This window comes from Musca domestica, unplaced genomic scaffold (assembly GCF_030504385.1).
Source record: "Musca domestica strain aabys unplaced genomic scaffold, Musca_domestica.polishedcontigs.V.1.1 17, whole genome shotgun sequence".
Classification (NCBI taxonomy): domain Eukaryota; kingdom Metazoa; phylum Arthropoda; class Insecta; order Diptera; family Muscidae; genus Musca; species Musca domestica.
Window position 1 is genome coordinate 1,973,381 of NW_026712230.1, and position 24,763 is coordinate 1,998,143.

The following is a 24,763-nucleotide window of genomic DNA, read 5'->3' on the forward strand; positions in this document are numbered from 1 at the left end:
CACATGTGACGGCATTTCTTCGCCTCTCAACCTAATATGTGTCACTATCACTATCCATTTCTAATAAAAGCTCTCCATTTTCTTTATATCTCTTATTTTTAAACTTACCATAGAGTGGCTGCGTATGCGTAAACGAAACCAATCATACCATAGACAAATTAAGGTATAGACTAAAAAGTTTTGAAATTTACCCCTTCCGCCAGATGTCACTATAGTTGATCTTGGGCCAGTAAAGTCACTCAGGGCTAGTGAAGTCACTCGACTTCGAAAACAATTTATTCATTTTTCTGCTATTTAAGTTCTATATTTTTATATTTCACGACATAGTTGTGTAATGTCAATGTAAACAAAGTCACTGTTTCGTTTTTAATTGATAAATATTAAAGTATCATAAAAATATTCAATATTTTGTATAGTGAGAGAATTGAGTGAGTCTACTGAACCTCTCTCACAGCATGAACGACATCTATTGAAGCACTTTTTTCGAAGATAACAGATGAGACAACTTTTTAGTCTATACCTTAATTTGTCTATGATCATACAATCTTGCTAAGCTGCGGGAAATTCTCACCACATAACGGATTATAAAAAACACGATTTGTAAATTTAATAAATAGCTTTTTATTTGTGCCTCTTAACTAGAATTCTTTATTATTTTTTGTTTAAAGATGTTTCTTATTAAGACGTTTACATTGCCTGAGTAGGAAAAACATCATGATTTTAATGGTTATTGGATTGGTCGATAGACGCCAGATTAAATTTTGGATGGAAGTAGGCGTTGTAAACATCTCGGTGAATATCGTACTGCAAATACAGCGAATTATGTGTCTTGAATAAAATTTCAAATTTTATTTGAATTCTTTAAGTAAATTGGTGTATATATTTTCTCTTTTATTAATAATCTATTAATTATATTGTTTGTATAAATGCAATGTAATGCTGTAATAATAAAAAGTCTGCACAATTTGTAATCAAGTGTTGTTTTTTGGTTATTGATTGTTTTTGCATGCATATTTTTGCTACAACAAATTAAAGAAAAACTGTGCTGAAAATGGTGCTTACTGTCTTTAATATAAAATATACTTATATGGTTGGTGTTTAATTAAAATGTTATATTGAAACTTACAAAGAAAATAATTGTAAATCTTGTCGCATTGGTACAACTGTGTCAATCATCTGGATCGCAGCATTCTGTTTTCCTATATCTTAATGTTTTATCTCTTAAAAGGCAATAATTTTCAAAACAATACGGGGATTTCTAGTACATGTTTGTTTGTTTCAGTAATATGAAATTTAAAAATATTGTTTCCTTTTTCAAAAAATTTATTATGTATATGTATTTGACCAACAACAAAAAAAAGCTTGACGATATAACGCGGAGGATTATTGGTATACCTACATAATGCTTAACATCGTTTCAACCATTTTTTGTTCACTAGATTTCTTGTTGCAATAAACTTTGTTTTTTTGTCATTATTTTCCATTTTCTTTTGGAAAAGTTTTCCCTTACATTCGCAGATTGTTATGGTTTTATCAGTTAAGATAAGATGTATATATATTACTCTTATTATTATTATATTAACCATAAATCGGTGTATAAATCTACATAATTGCAATGCTTTTAAAACTACAAGTCTAATATTTGAATCGTTGTCCTAAGATTGTAACTACCACTGACTCTTTTTCCTTATAATTATAGTCTTGCAAAATAAATGGTAACCGGAAGAAAGAAATTAAGTCTTTAAGTGTTTTAACATAAATGCAATTGTTTTATTTTTTGCACTGTATTTTCGTCCAACACACAAGTAACGTTTACTGTGTTGGATTGGATTGTAGGATTGTAAAAAAGGCTTGAATACTTTAAAATTGATCAACATAATTGCTTTACACTAGAAAATTTTTGGCAACGAAACCCTTCATGAAGCCAAAAAGGTTACTTAAATAATGATATTAAAATTCTTAAGTGAGGTTCATCGTTAAAATGATGCACAGCATCATATTTAAATAAGTGCAAAGATGTTGAACAAAACACAAAATCAGAATGAAGACTAAACCAATGCGAATTATAAACATTTTATATTCATCACACGATGTCGAGAACATTGGCAAAATTAACCTATTGAAATGTTATATCCATTTGATTCTACTGTATTTCCCATATTTGTCAAAATCACGAACAAATAGATGGACACAGATGACATGATCCACAAATATTTTAAAATATGTCATTGTTTACATTCTTCAATATTGTTTTCCGTTCACTCTCGCTTTAATTCATTTAGAGTCCACAGGAGATGCAGAATCAAGTTCTAGATGTTGATTTAAATTATTTCTTGAAAAAAAAAAAAATGACAAAGAGAATATATAACAAAAACTCGTTTCTTATTGAAAAATAATGGTCCCGAAGAGATACAAATCAAATGAGATCTCTTGAAATTCTTTCAAGGGCACACTATTTTATTTGTAAGGAGATTCGAACCAATTACAAATTAAGGAAACCGACTCAAAACCATCGTGAAGAATCTATGTTGTTAAAATTCTCATTGATTAAATTACGTTCCTGTGTTCATGGATTTATTCATTGTGGAGTCCTGTTATTTAATAATGAACCGCCTATTTAAAGTTATTTTCTTTTAACTTGTTCATTTGTTTTCATTGTGCAATATCTCATACCAACATCATTTTAAACATTCTATATTTTAGTACCAATCAATCAACCAAAACATTCCCTAACATGATAATCATACATACATTATCTGCAGTTTTAAGACTGTCATATAAAAATCTCACTCAAATTTAACCTGCATGCTTATATTGTGCAATATTCTGTTAAAATCGGTATCGTCTTTAATAACTCATTTATATTGTGCGCTTCTAAATGACTCACTAAATTTTCAGAGGTACGTAAGAGGTTTATAAAATTTTGTAAGTTTTCCACAATCTCTTTTGTCATTGTATCGGAGGATTTATTAATGAGCTCTGCCAGTTTTTTACCAACTTCATATTTTATGAAGGCATCTTGCAATTGTGTCGCCGATTCTTCCGTCTTGGACGATGACGAACTCAAATAAACCACACAAAGTATACACAGAGCAATCAGTGCTTCATTTTGCATTACCAAGTGCTGAGATGTTAACATATTGATCATCGCTTCAACCGATCCCTCATGGCTAATGAATTTGTCTAAACTGCTGCGATCGTAATCCATGCTGGGAATTTTATCGGCCAATTGTTCAGCTGGCGCATCACCCTTGCGCGGCAAAGCGTAGGCAATTTTACTGAGATAGGCATGCTTAATTAGCCAAGCCATAAGGCGATAGGATTCGCCAGTAACTCCGGCATAATCTGAGCTTTTACTCCAGTGTACCAACTGATCGATGAGTGTGGAATTTTTCAAAAGTTCCAATGCCAGTTTTTCTGAAAGACAAAATTTTGTTATAGAAATATAAATGAGGTGTCACAAAAAAAAAAAAAAACACTCACCTTGACCATCAACCGTCATTCGTAATGTTCCAAGCAGTTTAAAGACGACCGGTGGTTGGTGTATTTCCAGCATAGGCAATATAGTCTCTACAAGTCCAGCTTGTATAACCGCACTTTTATTTACCTTTGGAATAACCAAATTCCGTAGCGTACTTAGCAAAGCATGCTGGAGTCGTACATCATCCCGTACGCCATTATTTTTGGACAGAACTTCAAGAAGTTTGTTCATAGTCTTGTTTTCGACCATATGAATGCAATGACTATCAGTTCGGGCAAAGTTTCCCAAAGCAAGCACACCGGTGGTCAATAGATCGACATCATCTGAATCTAGCCAATCTTCCATGTTTTTGAGTAACGACGTTGTATACAAGTAATTCATGGATTCGTCTGTAAAATTAAGGAAGAATGGATTAGGACTAACGCTATATAGCATTTGGACATGTTATGCAAAATTAAGTTAACACGAAGCAATTTTAACGAGCTTTCTATTGCGTGCGAACCACTTCGTTCCACTGCTAAACGAAATTTCAATGTCTATTTTTCGTGTCGCTGTTAACCCCATGACAAGGTTGAATGAAATTAATCTGTGGGGAGTGTCATGTGCGATAATAAAAACCTGTAAATTGCGATTCTCTTCGATATCTTTTAAATTCAAAATTTTCGCGTAAAAAAGAATTTAAATTGTAAATGGCAAAAAAGTTAGAGAATCACACTACAGGTAACTATTTATCGGTGTTGCACAATTCAAAAGTTCATTAAAAAGAAGCGAATCGTGGGAGGCTATTACTGCAAGATCTAGCAAAATTATTATGATTTTAAATTTGAAATTAACAAGTTAAAAATTATCGGTCGATTTTGCCGACAGATATATACCTCAGTTTATGCTCGTTTATTTAAATATATTTTGACATAAATTACGGTTATTCAAGGTATTGAAGTTGTGGTCCAATATTGTCCGTTTCGCATACGACTTAAGTCTCATATAAATATTGCGACATACCAGGTTTGGGATATATCGACTTCTTCCTTCACTTTATTTGAGATTTTATTTGAGTGTGTATATATTTTTATACCCTCCATCTTTCTATGGATGTATTAGCTTTGTCATTCCGTTTGTAACTCCTCGAAAAATCCATAATAGACCCTACAAATATTCTGGATCAGCGTAAAATTCTAAGACGATCTAGCGACGTCCGTCTGTCTGTTGTAATCACGCTATCTTTCGAAAGAATTGATATAGAAGGCTAAATTTTGCATACATGCATAGTATACCAGCAGGCAGGTTAAGTTCGGACCATGTCGGTCCACGTTCACGTATATCCCCCATATAAAGGTACCTCCCGATGTTCGGAATTTTCATGATTTTAGCAACAATATTTACCGGAATCGTTTCAAATTTCATATTGGAATATCTTAATGGGTACTACAACCTATTGCGATGTTCAAAGTTTGGACCAAATCGAATGCTTCATTCATCAGCCAGACAGACGGAAGGTCACCGCTAGATCGACTACAAATGTCTTGAAATGTGTGGATCGAGTACAAATGTCTTGCCCCAAGATACCTAGGTTCTAAAACCCTTATTTTGAGGCTGAGGGTATACAAATGGAATTGGTAATTTTCTTTATATTACAAGTGTAGTATGGTAAAACAACAAACCATCCCTTTACGAAGGCATCGAGCAACAGAAACAAATAATAATTCAAATAGAAAACAAAATTCATTTTTATTTTACTTACCTCCCGTCAAAACAAGAACAATTAATTCACAGGCGAGTTTCATCAGAGCTCGAGCTTCACTAGTGCGGGCCAGAGTTTTATATTTTTCCAGCAGCTGATAAATGGTTTCACAGAGTCCATCTTTTGCCAGTAAAACTTTGACGTCATCATTTTCGGCCTGGTAATGTAAAAGTTCAAGGCACATTTCTGCTAAGTCAGGGTTCGTTGAGGCGGCTAAAACTCGGGCTAGTTGTAAGTTTACATTTGGCTCGAAATTCAAATCGGCCACGTTCTCGGTTAGTATACTCATCAGTGGCAGAGTATTTAAAAGTAGATCTTCATTTTCCTCAACATTCTCTACACCGATGGCGATTATCCTTGAAATTTTTGTCATGATGTCTAAGTCCATGGCCCGTTTTGAAAAAGTTTCGCCACCAAGCAAGTAATTCGATAACAGACCTCCTCTCACTTTTATGAATTGCAGAGCATTTGTTTTATCCTTTAAGCTTATTATATCAAGCAGTTTGATCAAGACCAAATCTCCCTTAAGGTCCAGTATTATCTCTCGAGCATCGTCATTCAAGTAGCAAATGTTTCCCAAGGCTCTGCAGTTTTGTATGGTCAACTCCATGTTATCGCATTCATTATTAATATTCCGCAGATAGTCGATGAACGCTTTAATCACTTCCGGTTTGGTAAATTTTTTTCGCTGTTCCTCCGACTTGGTTAGCTCTGCTATACATTTACACGCCTCCTTGCAAACGGTGGCATTATCACATTGGATCAAGGTTAAAAATTCCTCGGATAGTTCATATTTGTCAAAAAGTTTTGGGTCTTTTGTGGCAGCTATCTCACTCAAAATGGTAGTAGCGTTGTCTGGAATATTGGTGGGATTAACGGTGGTGGCTTTAAATTTTTCAATCAGATCGTCAATTTCGCCTGTTGGAGAAACAGAAAAGTGGAATGTTTGCAGATTAATATTTATTTTCATTAAAGACTTTGGTCTCTTTTTGATTGACTCTCATTCCCCATATCAATATTTTCGTCTAACTTAACAAAAAGTAAAGAAGACACCTAATACCTAAACTAGCTATTAAGTATAACATTTATATTGGCATTATTAACCACATGTATAGAAAAACACTTAAAACGATATAATGTTTAATTAACTAAATAACATTTGAGTATGATTTCGAGCGAATTTATAAAGTAAAAATAGTTATTCGTTCATAAATGCTTACTTTTTCATTTTTTTCCTTTGCAATTAAACCCTTTATTAATATAATATTTCAAAGGAACCACCTAGCATTTCAGCTACTCAGAAACCAAGTATTTTAACAGAAATGCTCACTAAAATTATAATAAAAATCGAAATCTAATCTAATTTGCGCTTACTTCTCCAAGATTAAAATGGATATATATCAATTTAAGTTGTAAATATGAAATTTGTAAAACAATTTTTTATCATCATAACTAACCGATGTATTCAACACGGAAAAGTAAAAATGTTCATTTTTTCATAAGAATTTTGTTTTTACATCCATAACTAATCAATTATAATTTCTTTTTTTACATCATATTGTAGCTACTAGAAAATAATAAATATTATTTATATTATACTCGTTCTCATCATCATAACTAGATATTGTGTGTTGGCAAAACTCTTGGATTTGGCGCGGGGGGTTTAAGCATAGCTGTTAGAACTGGGAGTAAATTAAACAAAAACGGAATATACATCAAGAAGTTTAAATTTGTAAATTTCCTTTTGTTGTTGCAAAATCGTCAGGCTAAATCCCATTATTGTTGTTTTTATAAAAACAACGTTTGTTTATGAGTAAAAACAACGTTTGTTTTCGTCGACCGTGCCTGTGTCTATTAATAGAACATAGTATTTTGTTGTTGCAAAATCGTCAGGCTAAATCCCATTATTGTTGCTTTTTGTAAATTTCCTCAATCGATGTTGTAAAAATTAGTTAAACACATCTATTGTAATCACAATATCTCGGTACGACACTGGATCAACTCTTGATTTGAAAAAGGCAAATCAAGGAGAGGAGAAGAATGACGTTTCTTAAGACCTAATGCTACAAGAACTCCAAGAACAGAATGAGAAACTTTTCCTTTCTGTCCATTTATCCCCCATTAATATCCAACTTCTAAATATTTTTTTTTATTGTTTAAACCACTCGAAAAATCTTGGGTGAAGTTAAGAAAATTAGTGTTGGCAGGTCAACCCTTTTGACGACAATCAACGCAATGTAACGACGACATTAATGTAACAATACCTGATCGATAACGTAGGGCCGTTGTCGAAACTCCTCTAGAAGATCTGGCTATTTACACAGACGATTCCAAGATGGATGAAGTCACCTGCGCTGGCATATTCTACCCTTAGCCAATTTCAAAGCTCATATGAACTTAATGATAATTATAGTGTTTTTATTTGGAGATTCTTGATATCAAGAAGACAGACGAAATGACAGGACCAGTACAATCAAATCGAGAACCATTCTTGATAGTAGGAAGGTCCTCTTCGAAATACGCAAATTCATTAAGTTTTGTTGGATCCCAGGCTATAGATTATAATAGAGAATGAAATGACTGATGAGTTAGCTCGAGGTGGTTTCCAGTCCATTGATCTATCGATTGTTGAGACTGTCAAACCACAAATGCTCTTATGGAAAAAGCTGGCACTTGGCAACCGGTTGTGGTCATAGAATCAGCTACCTTCTATTAAGGATAAAGAAGTTGTAGAGACGACTGAACACCTACAATGCAGGTTTCCCATGTTATCAAACAGGAGATATAGGCAATACGGTATATGGGAAATTGAAGCGATGACGCTTTTCTCAGAACGCTAAAGCATTTCCTGGCTAAGCACACCACCCTACTATCAACACACCTCTACATTCCTTCTTTATTTTCGATTATTATTCCTAGGATGAACACAATGGGACAAAAGTCTCCGAGTGAAGCAGCTCCCAACACGAATTAGATGCTCATCCTTAAACCAAACCCGCCAAGGAAGATAGGACATAAACCCTGCAAATGTCCTGTGTCATCTAAGTATGTAATAAAAAGCATTGACACCTCGGTAGATAGGAAATATAATAATGGAGGCTTTCAGGGTTCTGTAACACATGTAGTTTCACTTCTTTCAACTCGCCTACAAATTTCATATTTATTTATTTAAATTTTCGAAAGTAAAGGCGAAAAATGAGGCTCCCCCATCATACAACACACAAAAAGTGTTTATGTATATGTCAACCAGCACTCAATCCCCATATTCTTTAACTTTCGCCAGCTACAATATTTTTGTAAATATGTAAACGTACAATATCATTAGCGAGGATAATAAAGTTACGTACCTACTGGTACAACGTTATTATGCAAGTAATGAACATTCGGCAATAATTGTGAAAACCTCATTTCCACAAAATGTACTTTGAACTAGTTATTTTTTCGTTCAGCATGCACGTGTTGATGCAAAGTTTGCTGCGAGGATGTTCAAACTGGCACAGAGTGGTATAAATATTTGTAACTAGTTTGCTATTTTTTTTATTAACAACCGGCGTCATCACACCGTCCCAAATGCAATAACTTTGTTTTAATGAAATGAAAAAATAAAAACGAATTTAAATACAGTACCTAAACTGGAAATAGAACGAATATGTATGAGTTTATGTTGAGAAGCCTGCTGAAGAGTATCTAAAGGATATTTATTCAAAAATATATTTGAGAAAAAAAATTTTAAGCCACAGTCTTAGGAATCCCAACATTAACCCACTGATTCAATTTTCTTTTAATTATACCCTACACCACATAGTGATAAGGGTATTATGTCTTTGTGAATTTGTTTGTAACATGGAGAAGGAAACGAGATAGACTCATAATTCGGTTCAGATATAGCTATAGTTCCCATATATATGTTTTAGGTTTCTTCTGAATCAAATGGCTAATATCAGTCCAAATGGTGTGAATTTTGGAACTTCCGACCGAATTTAGTATAGAAATAAGTACTTTAAAATCGGTTCAGATATAGCTATAGCTCCCATATATATGTTTCATCCGATTTGGTGTTTAAGTCCCTCACATAGGGTAATATGCACTGCACAAGACTGATATTTAGCACCAAATATCAGATACAGCCTAGCAATCCATGATTCAAATTTTATCAAGGTCGATATAGCTCCAATATATATCTTCATCCGATTTTAGGTTTCTTGTTCACCAAATGGCTAATATCAGTCCAAATGTTGTGAATTTTGGCACTTCAGACCGAATTTATTATAGAAATAAGTACTTTAAATTTGGTGCAAATCGGCTCATATGTAGCTACAGCTCCCATATATATAATTCATCCGATTTGGTGTTTAAGTAACTCGAATTCGTAAAATGCACGAAACACGAATAATACTTGGTACCTGATAGCAGATACAACCAAGAAATACCTGTTTTCAACTTTATAATGATCGGTTCAGATTTGGATATCGATCCAATATATATCATTATCCGATTTCATGTTTTTTTGTGCACCAAATGGCTTTCATTAGCCCAAATGGAGAGAATATTCCCAATTCAACCGAGTTTAGCATACATTTACATATTTGCTCCCATATATATGTTTCATCCGATTTGGTGTTTAAATCTCCAACTGTCGGAATATGCACTCTACTCAACAATTGCAATATAAACCTTTCTTTTACGAGAGCTCTACTAAATATGCATAGTTGTGTAGGGTATCATATATTCGGCCTCGCCCGACTTTTGAGCTTTCCTGGTGCAAGTACTTTTATCCTCTAATAATAATTTTTGAAGAAAACAACATATCTTTACAACATTTTTGTTCTTATGAATATTCATAGTCCTAGTGATGGACGGCTGAGCAACATAAACATTATGTTATCGTTCCGGCTATGAGTTTTTAATAAAAATAGTGTTTGATATAATAACAAAGGAAATTACTTTCTTCTCGGAAATATTATATTTAACAATTTGAATATTGATAACGTCGAATGTCAAATTACCGACACATTGGTTGGAAACTGTTGATTAACCAAATACTTTAAATCGGTATATACCATTTTTATTCGCTTTGCAGGAGATAAATTAAAAACTAAAACTTTGATGTACAGGAAGGTATTGGCACTAGTTCTCGTTTGTATTTTGTTTTTCAATAATTAGACAATATTATTGAGACAAATGTATTAAAAATTACAAATTTATTTCTTGCAATATAGTTAGGCTTAATCCCATTATAGTTCTTTTTATAAAAACAACGTTTGTTGTTATGTTAGTTCGTTCAGACAAACGAAAGCATAACAAGTGGAGAGAGATGAAAATGTTTATAAATGTGGTTGTAAGATTTAGAAGATTTTCCGAAAGTATTTTAGTTTAATGTAATTCTTTTGTTCATTTCCAATTGATCTTACGATCTCGTGACTTGGGCAAAAAAAAGTTGTCATAGGAGCTATTTAAAAATAAATTCTGGGGGGAATATCCAAGACAAAAAGCATGGGAACTGATGAGGATTGGTGGCTCTTTCCGAAACCTTGGTATTCTCTGCCCTTCCCTCTGGTAAACATTACCATCTTTCTCCACTAATAAACAAACGTTGTTTTTATAAAAACAACAATAATGAGATTAAGCCTAACTATTCTGCAACAACAAAATCTACGGTATCCCGAACAAACATGCCTACACTGTTTAATTACTAATTTATTTATGGTATGTACAAATTTATAGTAAGACTAAAGTACTGTTTGTTTTGTGCATTAATAAACTGCAATATTGAGTCATGTTAAAATTTGTGTAGACTACGAATGCCTGGTAAGTAGCTCTAAACCCCTCGCAAAGGATTACAAACTTATTGCGATGAGGGGGGTTCATGTGACAACTTTCTTCGGCAAATCAAAAATAGTAATCTAATGCCTCTCAGAGATATGACCTTTTAAAGCCGAGGTGATGGATGAAATCTGCGCACAATGTTTCAAACGTTTAAGGATCATTTGTGGAAACAGAAATGAATAAAAATGCAGCATTCGGTGAAGCAGTCCACAGCGACACCAGCACTGGTAGTGTCTGAACCAAAAAACGTACGAAAGATTCAGTACCGAAACACGAAGTATATGCTGGCAACGTGATGGGGCGCATAAAATTAAACACAGAAATATTGTAGAGGAGTTAAAAAAAGAAGTATTACTAACTTTATTATCATCCCTCAGTCTCCTAAGGTAAACGTACTCAAACAAATGTAGCAAAGTCCACTAAGTATTGTCAGCTATTGCCAAGGCAATTGCGGCAATTTTGTTTCTTTTACAATGGTGCTCATACGACTCCCACTTCTTCCTTACCTCGAGCGTCAGGACCATCCAATGTATAGCTTGCGATAGAAAAACACAAACCAACCCCGAGTCAGGATTTAATTTGGAATGCGACGGTTCAAAAATATTAAAAATTCTTCCAGTCGAAGAAGAATGTTCCTTTGGGTGATTAATAAAGCTGATTAATAGCGGTCCTCGAGAGCTACCAAAGCACAACGACCTGAGTGTACTTATTTTATTTATTTTTATTTTTTATTTATTTTTTTTCTATGCTGATGCAGCGGCCCTCAAGACATTGGGAAACAAGCATCAGGGAAGGTTGAGTAAAAATACTTCGTCCGCCGGTTCCAAATATGTAGGACGATATGGACGACGTCGACGGCGTCATCAAGCTGCTAAATTAACACAGAGTGATAGATTTTGACATTTTAATCGATTATCTTAAGAACTCTCTGGTGGCTAAAGGCATCGATCGTGATTTACACTTAGTCATAACTAAAGAGTATAACGTTCAGGGGAACGGCAAGCAGTCGTTAGCACGTACAAACAGTAAGCATTTAACAAAACTTTTTCTGCTAGTTAGATTTGGTGATTTTGGCAACTGCTTCGCTCGTAGACTTTTGGTGCATTGTGTTCATCTTTGGAAAAATAATAAGAGATTGTTTTTTATATATTCGAATTATAAATGGAATATTTCGAATTACTATTGGAATAAATCGAATTACATTTGGAATTCTTGAAGTACAACTGAATTAATTCGAAATAGAATTCTCAAATTTCATCTGAAATAATTCGAATAACAATTATCGAAAGAATAAACGTTTGTAGCCTTATATTTTAGTAGTGTGGTTTGCCTGGCCAGTAGATGCTTTTAGCAAACCTACTAATGATGATGGAATCTGCGTCTCAGCAGAATGTGAGAGTTTTTATCTCTCACTAACTAAACAGCCTTTTTTTTTTTTTTTTTTTTTGATGACATGGGTCATCCGCATAGTAGACTTCATCCCCTTCAGCCTTACATTGTCAACAGAAGTCTGGACCATTGTTATCCCATTGTGAGGCCAGATATTTGTTACTACAGCGACAAATTGATAGAAGAGATCAGGTTTTCCTTTTCTTTCTTCTACCTAACAATCTGTCTCCAAGTGTAATCTGTCTCCAAGTGAGCTTGTGACATAATATCGTTCGATGGTTTGTCTTATCAGTCAATAGATCAATTGACTTTGAACAACACCAGGCTAATTAATTTCATTTATATATATATATGTATATATATATATACATATACATATATATATATATATATATACATATACATATATATATATATATATATATATATATATATATATATATATATATATATATATATATATATATATATATATATATATATATATATATATATACATATATATATATATATATATATATATATATATATATATATATATATATATATATATATATATATATATATATATATATATATATATATATATATATATATAATGGAATTTGTAATTCATGACCACATTTTTTGAGTTTAACAACACAAACGAATGTTACATACTCTCCTCCAGACTTATCTAAGAGCCACTTAAGTGAAACTCAATTTCAACAACTGGATATTAGTTTACTTTATATTTTGCATATCATAAAAAACACCCAACCAGGTCAAATAAATCTGCCGAACCGTTCTGTCGAGCAGGTCGTATTAAACATTGAATACACATTTATATTGAGTAAAAAAACTTTGCTCTTTCAAAATCTAGATTGTATTTTTCGAATAAAACAATATCTTTTTTATTAATTGAATCGATCGTTTCTAATGTTTTGACATTTATTAAGCGAATGCTAGAGAACAACATGCATATTTTTATAATAATATTTATGTATGAGTAGTTATATTGCGTCTGAATTGGACAGCCGTTTCGAAAATAAAATTAAATACATAAATAGACACACACAGTCCATTCTTCCAATTGCAACCCTCGACCTTCAGTACAAGGAATAGCGAGTTATGCCAATTTTAGAGAGATTATCACATGAAGGCATTTTCAAGCCTTGAGCCTGGGCGAATTGTGCACGGCTGCCAAAACTGCGGGCACGTGCCATCATTGCTTCACCTGCAACACAAAAAGGGAAGGGAAACACGTTGTCATCCACATACAGCGAATGATATGATAGTTTAATATGGCAAGACTTGAGTGGCGTTCAACTTACGATAGCTCCGTTCACGGAAACAATGTTGTTTCATGGTGTAGACGTAATCCTCTTCAACGGAATTTTCTAAACGTGCCAATGATCCCAGGTAGTCATTCTCGAAATTCTCCTTTACATAGTATGGTATCGACAAATGCTGAGTTTGGCGTCGAACATTGAATTTGCTACAAAAGTACGGTGGATGGGTGGTGAGAAAGAATGAATAATAGGTCACATGGAAATTGATTGAATTCAAAATGTTTGCCAAGGTCATGGTTGTACTTAATTTGTTTACATCAAACCGGCATTTCGACCTTCAATCAATTATCAAGTTAAGACAAAGCACTTACTTGGAATGGGATAAACTATATACGGGATCGGTTGAGAAGAGCGACATAAACATTGACAGCATTATCATCACAAGTAGCAGGACAAACACCAGGCTAGGTTGTTGACCATGTTCTTGAGGCTGGCGTTGATTGGCCGGTTGATAGGGACGACGACGATATGTACCCTGAGATGGTGGATAGTTGCCAAAGAACATGTGAAATAGTTCCTCAGCTGTGAAGTCTTCATTGGCATGATACGAAGCCTCCGAAGAACTGTACTGTTCGTGATGGCGATGATGATGGTGGTCTCTATCATTATGATAGAATTGGTGATATGAAGAAGACGTTTTGTGGTAAGCTGTACTACTATTGGCACTTACGTAATTGCCACCACCTAAATCATATTCCTTGCGCTTTCTGACATCGGTCAGAACATTCATGGCATTGCCCAAAGTTTTAAAAGCTTCGGCGGCCCCGGGGGCGTTATTCTTATCGGGATGTAAATGTAATGCCAGTTTCTTATATGACTTTTTTATTTCACTCTCAGAAGCATTGCGTGATACGGACAGGACATCATAGTAATTTTGACAACTATTTATTTTTTTGACTAGAGTCAGCTGTTCATTTGTATATTCAACACGTGTGGAGCCACCGCCTGATCGGGCCTCCTTATCCACATCGTGTTGCTTTCGTTGACGCAGGGTCGAACTCTTATTCTCAGTTCCATTCTTTGATGTATTAAGTTTTAATTTCATTATTAATTCCTGAAGTTCTTCGGCTCTTGAATCAGGATATTGTTGCTTAGCTGTGTCCAGTAGATCAATGGCTTGCTCATAGTTTCCATTGTTCATTTCAAGCAAAGCCGCGTCAATCATTTGTTGCATCTCTTCGCTGTCATGTTTTTGCTGTGCCTTTGTGTCGTTTGTTTCCCTTTCTCCATCTCCATTGTAGTTGTGATCCATAGGATTGGCAGCTTGTTTCATTGAAGAATAACACAAATATTTTGTTTACGTTTTGTTTCTAATTGCATTTTAACTTTTTTTTAAATATGTACAAAAATCAGAGTATGTTTTTCTTTATTTTATCGAATGTCAATGATAAAAAAAAACGATTGTGATTATCTTTTACAATAAAAAGTTCACAAAAATCACACAAACAAAAACGTAAAAAAATTAGCAGTACACGAATGTTGATAACTCTTTTACTTTTACGATTACATTCCTAGGCAGAAATAAAAGCAATTAAAGACAAATGATGGAATTCTTGAATTGATTCATTTTGAATAGTACTTGTTGGCCACTTTGCAATTCATCCCTGGACACTTAAAACACATTTTCGAATTATTTTATCTGATAAGACAACATTGGGTTAGCTAAGGACAAAAATTACTGTCTTAAATCTTGCTCAATTTTCAAAAATTTAATTTGAAAGATTTTAAGTTTTCTATTAAATCCAAGTTTCTATTAAAACCTATACGTTCAAGTTTGAATAGAAACTTATGATTGACTTTATCAAAAGCTTTTCTGAAATCGGAAACATATCTGTTATTATCAACTTTAAAACAACAAGGTTTCGAAGATGTTTTTCTTTTTAAATTTAAAAAATCGTAAAAGGACTTTGGATTACATTTAAAATTATTTTTGACTGTTTTTAGATAATCCTTGTATGATCTACGAGCTTCTATAGTATACCTTGATCTAGCAATTGAATAATTAGCATCAATGTCGGACCCAGTTTTCTTATATTTTCGAAAAAAAAAAAAAATTGTTCTTAAAGTTTTTAATAGTTAACAAATTAGACGTAATCCAAGTAAGTCTTTTTTGAACTTATTTTTTCGCTTTTGATAAACATTCTACGAAAAAATTGTTTAAAATTTTATAAAATTTATTTAGTGCGGATTTATTTTCATCAACGTAAAGAAGTCCAATCTATAGAAGAAATTAGTGAATTTATTCTATGAAAATTAGTTATTTTATAATCAAAAACTGGTTGAGTTGAGTTTATCGGAATTATTCTACTATTCAGTGACATTAATATACACACTGGTTGATGATAATTATTTTCGGGTGTTGAGATAGCTTAAAATGTCAAAATACTGTGTGATTTAACAAATGCTAAATCAAGAATTTTGCCATAAATATTGTCTACACAATTTATTTAACTTAATTTAAGAAGATAGGAGTATAGAATATAGAGAGAAGAAAAGGAAATGATTAGCGAATAGTGAAGAAGTGAGAACCTGAATAAAGAGTAGAGAAGTTAGTAGTTTTGCATCCACGGTGTACCAGCGTGTCGTCCTTAGCCATTTTAGTCTTCTGGCTAACTGAAGAATGACTGCTGGCTCGATGTCGGAGAAAGGGGACAAGTCTGGCAAAATTTGCTTACCAGGTAGTCTCTGTCTCACTCATATAACAGTTGGGCAGTGGTAGAGTAAGTGCCCCACCGTCTCAGTTTCTTCCTCGTCCTAACAAAGCCTGCAGTATTCAGTGTCGTCAACCCCCCAATTAGGTGCCATGGCCTTTATATTGCAGTGCCCTGTTATAAGGCCAACCACAAGCTTCAAGTCCAGCTTCGTCATGGATATGAGTGACCTTGATCTCCTTTCGGAGATCAATTAGCCAGTTCTATTGAAATTTCCCAAGATAATACTTATGCAGTACTTTGAAGAAGTGACAAAAGGGTGGCTTCACTTCTGGATCTACTGACTCATATCCGCGTCTGGCCAATTCATTAGCCGATTCATTGCCTGAGTTTAACAAGCGATTTAACCTTTTCCAGAGCATTCCTGCATTCCAGAACTGCCTTAGATTACATTTTAAATGAAGGCTCTAAGCCTTCAGGCCGCTTGACTATCGACATATATAGTCATCGGTCCCTCCAGTTCATTGATTCTATTTGCTAGCAGCTCTATGGCCTTCCTGACAGCAAACATTCCTACCTGAAAAACGCTACAGTCGTTGTTTAGTGTGAAGTTTGATCGTTGGTCCCGTTCCACTTTCCATCTTTGACCCATGGGATGAAGGTCTAAATCGCAAAAGCGATTCACAACGTCAAAAGAAAACTGGTTAGAATTCCCAGATGGGGTTAAAGGAATCATGGATTCTGAATCTGGCAATGAGAGCCATTTAATGGATGGCAAGTAAAATTTTCCAAGGACCAAAATATAACCAATAAAACCCATTTTCTGAACTATTGATGATATTGCTGAAATATGAGGAGCATCTGACGATGGGGTGTAGAAGAGCATGAGACAAAAAATTTACATTTGCCCATATCGACAATTATGCTGATAAATTCAATATATGTTGCATGGGATATGTTGCATCAACAGCAATAAGAAATTCCCCACCTTGTTTATTTATACGATCTTTCAGATATATTTGATGTTTTGGATATAAAATGACGGTATTCAATATAGATGGCTTTGATCAAGTTTCGGAAAATGAGAAAGTGTTGTAATCAAAAGCAAAACTAAGAGTGTATAAGGGATATAATTTAGATTTTATCCCCCTTACGTTCCGATTGAAAATTGATAAATCATTATTTAGTTTTTTGAAGCAGGAACTGGTATATTATTTTTTGAGCTAATTTTTCAGATTTTTTTTACAAATGCCCTAGCAGGCCAAAATTTATTCGTAATTACCTTATCGAAAAGATTTTGAGGTAAATCAACTTTAAAAGAAGATCTACTTTCCGAGAATGACAAACGTAGTTTGTAACATCTCAGAAAGTAATCTCATTCGATGTTCGGCTTTACATAATAACAGCACATGTATCTGGTGCGGATCTCGATACAAAAACTATTTTCACGATCTGAGCAATAGGTAATGATTTATCTTTAACTTGCAGATAATGTGTCACTAAGTTGGAAGAGCTTGCGACCGGTTGCGGCAAAGTCAACACTCAATTGTTTCAACATAATCAGTAGGATTTTTACAATTTTCGTACGAACAATACATAATTAAAAAACAGATAATATAATTTAATGCTAAAAGTGGATATAATTAAATGTTAGAAGTGGAGAAACAAACTATGCACTGGGGTGTCACAGCGGAAATTAAAAAGAGCAACTTTTAAGAAGGACAGAAATAGATTAATAAATAAGTATATAACAAGACAGAATGTTGGAAAAAGGAATTACAAGAATTTACAAAGACAACAAATAGAAAGGTTTAAAAAAAGAAATTGATCAATTTAAACAAGAATAATTCCAATTACACTAATATACATAAAACACACTACACACAAGAATGTTCGTAAGCAATATGATCCAACCAACTTCAGACTGTTGTCATTTCTAAGCCACTCGTCCGTCAGCTGTTAAAATTATTCCAATGACAGCTCATTATATTGTTTACAAGCGTACAAAAGCATTTTGGTGAGAATTTTCCAGAAAAAAGTTATTTGTTATGAAATTCAAGCGTGATAGTGTGATTTCTTTATATTTGGCTGGAAAACCACAGGTGGCTATCGTTAAAGCACTCCAGCATTTAAATTGGAATAAATCTTTTGTATCTCGTACCATCGCTCGTTACCGTGATACTGGTAGCGTAGCCCGACGTCAAGGAAGTGGACGGAAGAAAACAGCATCATCATAGTTAGAAAAGTTAAGAAACGACTTGATCGAAACCCGCGTCGCGTCGTGAGCTGAACATATCGCAATATACCATTCGCAAATATTGAAAAATGAACTCAGGGTAAAGCCATTGAAATTCCAAAAAGTGCAAGAACTTACACCGCAACAGAAAGAAAATAGACTCAAAAGAGCTAAAGAGTTTCTTCGTTTGGCCGAAAGTGGTGAACTGCCGAATTTAGATTTCTCCGATGAGAAAAATTCGTTGTCCAGCAGTTTGTAAACAAACAAAATGATCGTGTTTATTTGCCAAAGAGGTCAGCTGAAAATGTGCACCTTCGGTTGGCCACCAGACACCAGAATTCAAGCGCCGGCCATGGTGATGGTGTGGGCCGCCATAACACCCGCAGCAGCATAATGCATAAATGCTGAATACTATCGCGAAAATATTCTGGAAGGAGTATTACAGACTTGGACAGGCAAACATTTTGCCCGCAGACCTTGGACATTCCAACAGGACTCAGCACCATCGCACTCAGCACGCGAGTTATGATAGATGAAATCATTGAAAATTGTGTCCCTTTGTGGGTGAGGTACCAGAAGGGGTTCACAGATATATAGCATCTTCATAACAGAACTTGTGTTGGCAAAAATGTATGTATGTGTGAAATTTGAAGAGAGTTGGATGCTTATTACGCTTTCTTTGAGCGTTTTGTTTTTCAAAATCTTGAACCCTATGTGAAGCAGGTAGCAAAAAAATGGTCCGATCTCTACCATCTTTATAACAGATCTTGTCTTGTTTGGAATGGAATCGGATGTTGATTTCGCTTTTTATGAGCTTCATGGATATTTTGACCATTTGTGGGGAAGGTACTTGAAGGAGTGGGCCGACATTGTCCATTTTCACATCTGACCTAGCACTGACGCAAAAATTAGGATATGCAAAGTTTGAGCAAAATTGGATTATTGCTTCTCTTTCTGTGCAAAAAATATATTTTTTTTGAAAATTTCGACCATTTGTGGGGAGGTACCGAAGGAGTGGACCGATATTGCCCATCTTCGAACTCGATCTAAGTTTGACAAAAATATTACGATGTACCAACTTTGTACCAAATCGAATACTCCCTTCGAGAGACATCGTGCGAAGCCATTCTAAATATCGGACATTTTTTTACCACATCAACTGTAATAATCATACTTCAACAGATTTGGAAATATTTTTTTTCTTCCTGATGGAGGGAATAATATAATGCGGCCCCAGCCCGAAGATAATTTATGTACAGATAAAAAAATATTTGTTTGTTTGATCAACCAAGAAAATATTTTCATTTGTTCAAATATTTACAAACAAAAGCATAGGTATTTTGTCCATTAATATATTATCCCATTTGGCCAAATCTCACAAATGAACAGACGTATCGACAACATCGCTACATAATAAATGTAATAGCGAACATCTGTTACTGATTTTGCACAAGCGCCCACTTTTCCCGCAGAAAATTGTAAAGGGGATAGATAACCCAGCAGCGTACAACATGTGTTACTAAGTGACATTTTTCCAGACATTACTTCTTCAGTTACGTTTGGTGTGTGAGTCGACGTGCTTTTATTACACCATTTTCCCTGATACTTTAATATTCAAGTTCCCGGCAGAAAATGTCAATACACCACCATCACAGGCCGCCGGTGCCACCCCCATCCACTAGGCAAGCAAAACATCATCATCGTCGTCATACTTTACACTACGTTGTTTATGTGTAAATACAGCAGCAAACGCAAAATAGGCAAAGCGTAGAATGGGGAAAATTGGATAGCATTTGACAACAGACGGAAAGAATTCCACCGATAGCAAAGTTATCACTGTAAAGGAAGGTAGTCAGTCAGCCAGGCAGGCTGGCTAGCTGACTGGTTTTTGTGTTGGCATAATCATAGACAGTAGCAGCACCAGAAGCACACTGGTGGCAGTGTGCTCATATCTCTGCCATTTTATTGTTATTTGCCGTTTATTGTTTTTCCTTTCTTTCACTGAAGGGAGACACAAAGAGTAAGAAAACGATGATATAGGCGGCGACAACATTTCGTCAAAATATATCCCTAGTAAAATAGTTATAGGATATTTGAATATTCAGGGTTCTGCGATGTCAAAAGAACTTTTAACACATTCCACAAAGCAGATTAATCAAATGAAATTTTGTACAAAAATGTTAATGCGATCAGAAAAAGTTATATAAGCTTATTACAGTATTAAGATGGTAAAAACATTACCTCAATCGAAAAATGCTTTTAAAACATTTTCTACAAATTTCCGCACAACAAACATACAAAATCATAGGTTTTCTTAAAGTTGTGTATCTTGTTCAATATGGTTTGGGTTGCTCCTTTGGCTATTACCACCCTGAAATCATATTATGTTTGTTGCTTCACATTAATTGGTCCTTTGTGTGCGATTCTATTGTCCGGCAAACGAAGGGAGAAATGTGGGGAGGTCTATGTAAAATCAACTGTTCGTGCGATGGCATAAACTTTGATGCTCAGATAATCAAGAAAACCCAAACCACCAAACAGAAATTAAAATCAACCCCAAGTTATGTACCCACGTTGTGTTTTGAATATATTCCCCATTTTCCTTTATATTATAACTGTAACAAAATGTTATTAGAATTTTGTCTTACAATTTGCAATGTTCGTTTAGGTATTCGTTCATTTCACGCAGATTAGGAGCATTTTAAAATTATCCGCTGTCGAATACGGACCACTGACTTACATTAGCTGAATAATCAAAATAGCTCAGCAAAAATAAAAAAGGTTTTATGAGAAATGTGTGGATAAAGAAACGCCCTCTTATAAAACTCGAAGAAAAGTTATTCGTAATGTATTTCAAGCGTGATAGTGTGATTTCTTTAGATTTGACTAGAAAACCACAAGTGGCCACCGTTAGAGTACTCCAGCATTTAAATGTGAATAAATCTTTTGTGTCTCGTACCATCGCTCGTTACCGTGATACTGGTAGCGTAGCCCGACGTCAAGGGAGTGAATGGAAGAAAACAGCAACAGCAGAAACGGTTCGAAAAGTAAAGAAGCGACTTGATCGAGACCCGTGTCGCAAAATGTCTCCTGAGCTGAACATATCGCAATATTCCATTCGACAAATATTGAAAAATTAAATTCCAAAAAGTGCAAAAACTTACACCGCAACAGAAAGAAAATAGATTCAAAAGAGCTAAAGAGTTGGTTGCTTCGCTTGGCCGAAAGTGGTGAACTGCCGAATTTGGTTTTCTCCGATGAGAAAACATTCAATGTTGTAAACAAACAACATGATAGTGTTTACTTGCCAAAGAGGTCAGCTGAAAATGTGCACCTTCGGTTGGCCACCAGACACCAGAACTCAAGCGCCGGCCAGGGTGATGGTGTGGGCCGCCATAACAACCGATGGTCGCTCTCCGCTCGTATTAATCGACCGTGGTATCAGAATAAATGACAAATATTATCACGAAAATATTCTGTAGGGTGCATTAAAGCCATGGGCACGCAAATATTTTGGCCGCAGACCTTGGACATTCCAACAGGACTCTGCACCACCAATCCGTTGGACTATTATGTCTGGAGTATTTTGGAAAAAAAAATACCAAAGCGTCGATCACCTCAAGCAAGCGCTTCGCCCAGCTTATTCTAAGCTTATTCTAAAATTTGATGCTATTTCCGGCTTTTTTTGCTTTCATTCAATAAAATTAAAAAAATGTAAAAAAAGTACTATCAAAAGCTGTCTTGTTTTTGTATCTCCATTAGAATCAAAGTAAATAATAGCATCAACAAAATCTGTGTAAAGATTTTTTAGCATTGTGTGAACGCACACATTACGACTTCGTATTTCTATCTCTATATGTTTGCGGTGATACGCAAATCTGTGTAAATCGACATTGTTTATATGGTATTGTTTGTTGTGTTTGAAGAGAGTGCCAAAGAAAAACTCAACTCAAGCCATCCATGATGGAGGGAGCCATAGGTAGACAGACATTCTCATAACAAAAAAAAAAATGGGGAAGAAACGAATCCTTTACAAAAGGGGCAAACAAGCAATCATAATGAGTTGTAAGAGCTGTGAAGTGAATAGAAATGCCAAGCTGGAGGTTTATGAGGGCGGACTGCGAAATCTCTGCCACTTGAAAACATGTAGAATTCAATGGGGTGGCGAATTTTCCTGTTTATTTGCAGGCAAATACTTAGCCTCCTCCTGAATATACATTACACTTGATGACTGTGTCGGAAAATACGCAAAACGTGTACCACAATTAAATGGCCACTACAATACACTCAGAATCGCGTCCGCATACATGTGTACGTGGAGCAGTATTGATTTTCCCAATAGCCTTTAAACAAAGACACACAGCCAGAAAGAAGACTTCTAAAGGTAGTTTGTGAAAACACTCGAAAACTATAAAACAAAAAGCTGTAAACAAAAATGAGCCGACCAACAGTCGAAAGTACATACAATTTCTATCCAATTAGATATTGTTTTTAACTTTTTGGTCATTTAACAAACTCAATGCAAACTATATATTTAGATTTTGAATAGCTCAGTATGTCTATTGTTTACATTACCTGGGTGAATAAACATCATAAATATTGTGTCTCATCCCCAAGATTTAGAAGGAGGAAAGATAACACCAAATCTAAACTCCTCCATGTTGGATGTAATGTGATTTGTGTATATGAGATTTTGTATTCTGTTTGTTTATGTGAGTACGTTTCTACCGGCCCACAGCCGTGTTAATTGGAGGAATTGGAGAAATGTAAGCAAAACACAAACTCCGAAATTCCATGGGGAAGGGGTTATGATTTGCTTGTCTGGAATGTGTTTTTTTTTTTTTTTTTTTTTTTGTACTTACTCGCCATTGTTTGCTGTTTCCTAGTGTCTTCTAGCTGGCTGGATGATCACTTGTCTGTTGTCTGTCTGCTGTTCTTGTTTGTCGAGACTTTTTACACTTTTTACTGCATTTGTTTGGTGTTGGATTATTTATGTTTTCGAGATTCTGTTTTATGTTCTCCTTTCTTAGAGTTTGAGCAACAAAATTTCCGTAATGAACTGAAATGCACTTCAATTGCGTTTTGTTTATCTAAATATCTATATCTCTTATTCGCCCTATAATTCTATCCTCGTTGTATAATTATAATTTTGGTTAACTTGCATTTGTTTTGTGGTTGAAGAATTTTTTATACTTTATGAATCACTTCTTTGTAACAAATTTCTTGGCATTTATGATAATTATTTCGGTTTGCAAAGTATAAAACTTGTCACAGTCGACAAAAAATATTCCTGTTTTTCCTTCGGCCGCTTCTTTATGTATAATATGAAAAACTGTATCAATACTTTTAGAAAATTTCACTTTTCACTTGCAATTCTATCAATTTTACATCGCAATTTTTGGTGTTGCGACAGGTTTCTTTATTGATTTCACACAGAAATTCGGAAATTGTCAAAATGTCACTTTAAACTTACATATTTACTCGAACAAAACGAACTATACTGTATCTCATTTAGGGAGAACCAACTCGATTTTTGATTTGTCGATTAATCCACTTTTAGTACTCAAAGTTCTAATATTCGTAATCGATAATGGACTGTGGGGAAAACCGATTAATCGAGAATTCATAATCGATTGTGCGACACATTTGGACTGTACCAGGACTGCAGGAACTAAAGAAAATCGTAATTAATAAAACATATTTTCAATATTTATTCACAAATACGCTACCTGTCCAACAAATGGCAATCCAATTCAAACCAAGTTGTTCAGGAGTTGATTTGTCTCTGCTTCAAGCGTGGTTGGTTGTTCGTTGCGAGCGTTGGAAACAAAAATGAAAAACGTCCCAACGAAACGAATATGAAGGCCATAAAGGAATACCTGATAAAAAATAAACAGAAAGCAAAGACTCGGGGTACACTGGTAATGCATAAAGCCCGGGTACTCTGTTGTTTACGAATGAGACATGAGAAAATTGAACATCTTCACTAAAGAGCGCGGAACTAGCTGCTGCTACCGTTTGTCGAACTCGACTATGGACTTGGGTGGAAACCGAGTACTCGACTATTCATAGTCGATTTCAAATTCCTGTTCTCGGGGCACGTTATTC

General features: G+C 34.7%; 1 protein-coding gene across 2 annotated transcripts; it reads right to left on the bottom strand.

The window, feature by feature from the left end:
* Nucleotides 1-1,302: 1,302 nt before the first annotated feature.
* Nucleotides 1,303-24,141, bottom strand: LOC101896630 (GTPase-GDP dissociation stimulator vimar). 2 transcript variants are annotated; one of them, XM_059120357.1, is made up of 4 exons: nucleotides 23,518-24,139; nucleotides 5,223-6,140; nucleotides 3,484-3,870; nucleotides 1,303-3,417 (listed from the first exon to the last, which is right to left on the bottom strand). In XM_059120357.1, exons 1-4 carry the CDS (start codon nucleotides 23,522-23,524, stop codon nucleotides 2,810-2,812), a joined length of 1,920 nt encoding a protein of 639 aa, XP_058976340.1. In that variant the 5' UTR covers nucleotides 23,525-24,139; the 3' UTR covers nucleotides 1,303-2,809. The 2 variants fall into 2 exon arrangements, with proteins under 2 accessions (XP_058976340.1, XP_005179671.2); XM_005179614.4 differs by lacking the exons at nucleotides 1,303-3,417; nucleotides 3,484-3,870; nucleotides 5,223-6,140 and adding exons at nucleotides 13,301-13,653; nucleotides 13,751-13,914; nucleotides 14,080-15,031 and having other exon boundaries at nucleotides 23,518-24,141.
* Between the last annotated feature and the right edge of the window lie 622 nt (nucleotides 24,142-24,763).